This window comes from Epinephelus moara, chromosome 7 (genome assembly GCF_006386435.1).
Source record: "Epinephelus moara isolate mb chromosome 7, YSFRI_EMoa_1.0, whole genome shotgun sequence".
Classification (NCBI taxonomy): domain Eukaryota; kingdom Metazoa; phylum Chordata; class Actinopteri; order Perciformes; family Serranidae; genus Epinephelus; species Epinephelus moara.
In genome coordinates, this window is record NC_065512.1 from 1696706 (window position 1) to 1701622 (window position 4917).

The following is a 4917-nucleotide window of genomic DNA, read 5'->3' on the forward strand; positions in this document are numbered from 1 at the left end:
GTTACCTGTCTGGTTGTTAAACATGATCAATAAATCTGACTGATTATTTGAGTGAGTAATTTGTACAAAACACCACAAGCTTCAATCCTATCATTAACGTAGAGAAATCTCCAACTAAAGCATTGTTTGCTATTGTTTTTATTTCAGTTTGTTTTTATTAAGACTAACTTTCACATGATGTCTAACATAATATGTTACTTAGCAAGTGACTTTGTGTCACACTCTTACATCAAACACTGCTGTGTCATTTTTATGGTCACGATTACCATTGTATCTGTGTGTCTGTGAAAACAAAATTGTATTTAAAAAAATGCACAAATATGTTGTGGTACAAATGCTGTTTCAAAAGTATCCCCCATAAACTAATACTTGTCAATTTAGGAGAAAAGATGCTGTAATTGTATAATGTGTTAAGATTAGGGATTGATAACAATGATTTAATTGATTCTGCTTATAGACCCAGTTCTTTTTCTCCTTTGATATTCAGTCCTTTTGAATGGTTTTAGTCTCTCTGTCACAGTCTGTCTCTACACTATGTTAGCCTCAGAGGAGCCAGGCTTTAGTATCCAAAATGTAACAATGTGTTTAATAGATTTCCTGAACCAGGGGTAGAAAAAGGCATAGATCACAGGGTTTAGACAGGAATTAAAATACACCAGCCAAATTTGAATTACTGCAGTTGACACCCCTACCAAGTTGTTCTCAGCTGCAACACTTAAACAATAATAAGGAGAGAAGCACACAAGAAACACAACTACAACAATACCAAGAGTTCTAGCTGCTTTCATCTCAGATTTCTTGGCAGTTATTTTCTTTGAACATTGTGCTTTGACAGCTGTAATGTGGGAGCGCATGGCACGAGCCTGAGTCACAGCCACTACAAACACTCTCATATACAGAACTATGATGACAAGAATGGGAGCAAAAAAGGTCACAACAAGGTCAACAGCTCCATCAATATAATTAACTACAATTACACACTCTCCATAACAGGAGTTATACCTGCCTGGCTGTTTCAATAAATCCCTCAGCATCCAACTGCTGTGAACAGCAGAAAATATCCAACACAGACAAATGCAGAGTTGAACTCCTTTCACAGTGACTTTGGTGGAGTAAAACATGGGGTCACAAATAGCAATGTAGCGGTCAACTGATATGAGAACCATGTTTCCTACTGAAACACTCACAGTAAGGACACCTAAAAAGTAATTTGCAGCACATATTGAGTCACCCAGAGTCCAACAACCTCGATAGAGGAGGATTTCAGCTGGCATCTGCAGGCAACCCACAATGAAGTCTGCAACAGCCAGAGAGAGGAGGATGAAGTTGGTGGTGGTGTGAAGCTGCCTGAAACGGGAAAACAACAACACTGAATACACTTGTTATATGTATGTGTAGAAATGAGTGTTATTAGCAGTTATGATACTAGGACTATGAATTGTCCTATAACAATGAGGTCTAAATACAGCACAGTATTGCAGATGTAAAAGCATTTGCAAAAAACAGTATGCAGTAATGAAACAAGAGAACATTACTCTTATGCACTACTTATGAACATGAGGAGAAGGTTAGTGGATGTGCAGCAGCCTGAAATGTGTGGAAATCATCACTAATTGTTTCAGTAACACATCTCAACAGCACCATAATCAAAGTTATCATGAGCTTAAATGTGACATCATGCTGCAGAGCTCAAAGCCATTTCTTCATGTAATTGTAACCAAAGAATAAACACTTTGTAAGCCAAGCAGAAAAGTGTATCTCTGCCTGAAGTGGGAGATAGAGGTGATGACCAGCAGGTTAAGAACCATAGTGAGCATCGTGATGCAGGACAGCACACTGAGAGTGACTGTGGCCTCCAAGTGAGGGCGACTTGTCCTCCTACAGGAGGTGTTGACTTGGGGAAAGCAGAGTTCAGCCTCCTCCATGGCCACTGACAGGGCTTTGATCAGAAAGTTGCCAGAGCTCAGCAGGTTCACCCGTCTCTCTGATGTGCAGCTGATTCGTCTCTGTCCACTCCTCCCATATGCTAATTCCATCTATTCAGTAGGCCAAAGGTAATTACCTAATATTCATGGTTCTCAGTAGTAGTCAAGCAGAGTGACCACATGCTGCTTTGTGGGTCACATGATGCAATGATTTGGTATGCTTTTACACCAAATTTTGGATGCAATGTTGTGTGGCAACTCACACTCAAGTTTTCAACTTAACAATAAAAAAGCAAAAATAGACTAAAGATAACACATGGTTAGCTTTCAACAAAGTAAGCCTGCCTTGGGTGCCGAAATTGCCAAGCACGGTACTGTCAACAAACCAAATTCACTTACTTTCAGTGTCTTCAACTGCGATAACATAGAAGGAGCAGATTGGGTGATGACATTGGGGTTTTGTACTAGGTCATGCACCCTACTTCACTTCATGGTCAAAGGTGACTTTGTTGGCACGACAACTTTACCTGCACATACGCGATATAAAGATATCCAGTGCTAAGGTACCACGAGCCAGCAGTCAGGAAGAGTAAAATAGAACATTCTGAAAATTAATTGTCTTGTAATAGACACATTTTATCCACAAATACAACAAGCTAACATTATTAGCATAAGCCTATGACAATTTACATTGCATAAATTAACCTAGCTGCTAGCAGACTTTTTCTGTACTCACATGGAGCCAGGATAAATCACACACAGGACTTGAAATGCAGTTCTGCATTCAGTTGCCACCCATTTAGCAGCGTTGTAGTTAACGCCTTTGAAGTAGTTTCATCCACAGGTCTGTGGCAATGCACTCAATCCAAAATGGTGCTTTGCTGGCTTCTGCAATGTGGTTGTCTGCTGACATGAGTTTGATCAGCTGCACCTGTGTGTGTGATAAGCTCGTATGCAAACTGTACATTTCCTGTGAAAACAGAAGTGTATTTTGAAAACAGACAATGCATGTAACAGGCTGAAGTTGACACGGCGTCCCAGAACGTCAACAACCAACACACCCAGGGTACCTTGGACGTCATATGTGGACGCTGAAAGTCCATGATGGTACGTGGACATGTGACGAGGTCAGAGTCAGAAAGTGTTGCTTTAATACATTCAGCATCATACTTGCATTTGGCTACATCTTTGGGCTAGTTTGCTGTCTCTGTTAAGAAGCTGTCCATTTGTCACTCACTCTACAGCAGGAAATAGTACTTCAAAACAAATGCTTTGTGTTAGAAATTCACTTCACTTAAAAATTAAGTGTTTTTTGTTGTATTTTTTTCAAACAACACATTTGCGGGTCACTTGCGGTCCATTCAGAATGGACCAATGACCCACTTTTGGACCACGACCCACCAGTTGGGAACTCTAACCTGTCAGTTGCTTTCAGCATCAACTATTGCAGTGGATTTGTTCTTATTTGAATAATTTGAAACCTCAATTAAGATGCTAAGGTGCCCTTTCACATTGATATTGCACGCTGACAGGCGTCACATGCGGCTGGTATCTGACGAAATGGGAAGGAGAATGGGTTAACAGTTCAACGCTTGCTTTCAGATTGCACAGTATTAGTCTCATTCATTCGAATTTAGTGCCAGCAAAAGCTGCACAATCCATTTGTGAATTTGCTTTCAGTGTTTGTGTCTGTCCTTCATTTCCAACCAGACATTGTTTGGTTAATGTTTGTACCTTTTGTCCTTCTCTACTTGTGTAATTTCCCAGAAAATCCATCCTCAATTCATAAATAATTAATTAATAACTATCGCAAGGCTGACACAGAGACAGACAACCATTCACACTCACATTCACACCTACGGGCAATTTAGAGTCACCAATTAACCTGCATGTCTTTGGACTGTGGGAGGAAGCTGGAGCACCTGGAGGAAACCCACGCTGACACAGGGAGAACATGCAGACTCCTCACAGAATGGCTCCCTCTTGGGACCGAACCAAATTAAAAACAAATTCCAAACAACAGACTACTGGCAACTTGCTTCTTCACTCACTGTGTTCTGATCATTAAGTAGGCGAAACGTGTGTCAATATAGTGAATAAAACATAACCATATACAGGGCAGGAATTTCACAAGGGCCACGAGGGCCATGGCTCTCGTGCCCTCCTCATTTGGCCCTGTGCCCTTGAAAAAAATATCTGCCCTAAGGCCACAGTGGCCTTGATGCCCCACCCGCACTGCCCCAGGTGATTTTGCGGTTTTCTCCTCTGCCTCTTTCCTGTCAACATGGCTTTGACACCTGCGTCTATTGAGAAAAAAAATGCGATGACATTCTGGAGTTTTATTGAGAAACATCAAATGAAACGATGCGTACATCACCAGTGGGGGGTTTGTTCGAGCCTGGCATGAACCGCTTGGACGGGCTGTAACGACAGTTTGATGAAGTCTCCTGGTTGGCCGCTAATAGACTGGTGTCAAATGCCCGGGCAGGGATCGGTACTGAGACCCGGTACAACCCAAGTCAAGTTTAATCAACACCGTAATAACAGTAAGCTCCGACCATTATCAGCGTTACTTTTTAAAGTTTCACTTTCATATATCATCATTCTGCAGCGGTGGGGCCGCGGTGCAGATGAAGGGAATATAACTTCAAGATGACTCTAGTTGACGACAGCTACGCTTGTTACTGTGAGTAAGCGCGATAAAACCTCTGCCAGCCAAGCCAATACTTTATCAATACATGTGATCAGCATGCAGACAGCCATAATTCATTCCACTCAGTCCACAGTCTCTCATTCACCGCTATTATGATTTATGATCAATCAATCAATCAATCAATTTTATTTATAAAGCCCAATATCACAAATCACAATTTGCCTCACAGGGCTTTACAGCATACGACATCCCTCTGTCCTTATGACCCTCGCAGCGGATAAGGAAAAACTCCCCAAAAAAACCCCTTTAACGGGGAAAAAAAACGGTAGAAACCTCAGG

At 41.4% G+C, this 4917-nt stretch overlaps 1 protein-coding gene across 1 annotated transcript; it reads right to left on the reverse strand.

Moving 5' to 3' along the window:
• Positions 1–527: 527 nt before the first annotated feature.
• LOC126393401 (trace amine-associated receptor 9-like) lies at positions 528–2036 on the reverse strand. Its single transcript, XM_050049553.1, has 2 exons — positions 1765–2036; positions 528–1347 (listed from the first exon to the last, which is right to left on the reverse strand). The coding sequence occupies exons 1-2, from the start codon at positions 2034–2036 to the stop codon at positions 528–530; spliced, it is 1092 nt and encodes a 363-aa protein (XP_049905510.1).
• Positions 2037–4917: the final 2881 nt, after the last annotated feature.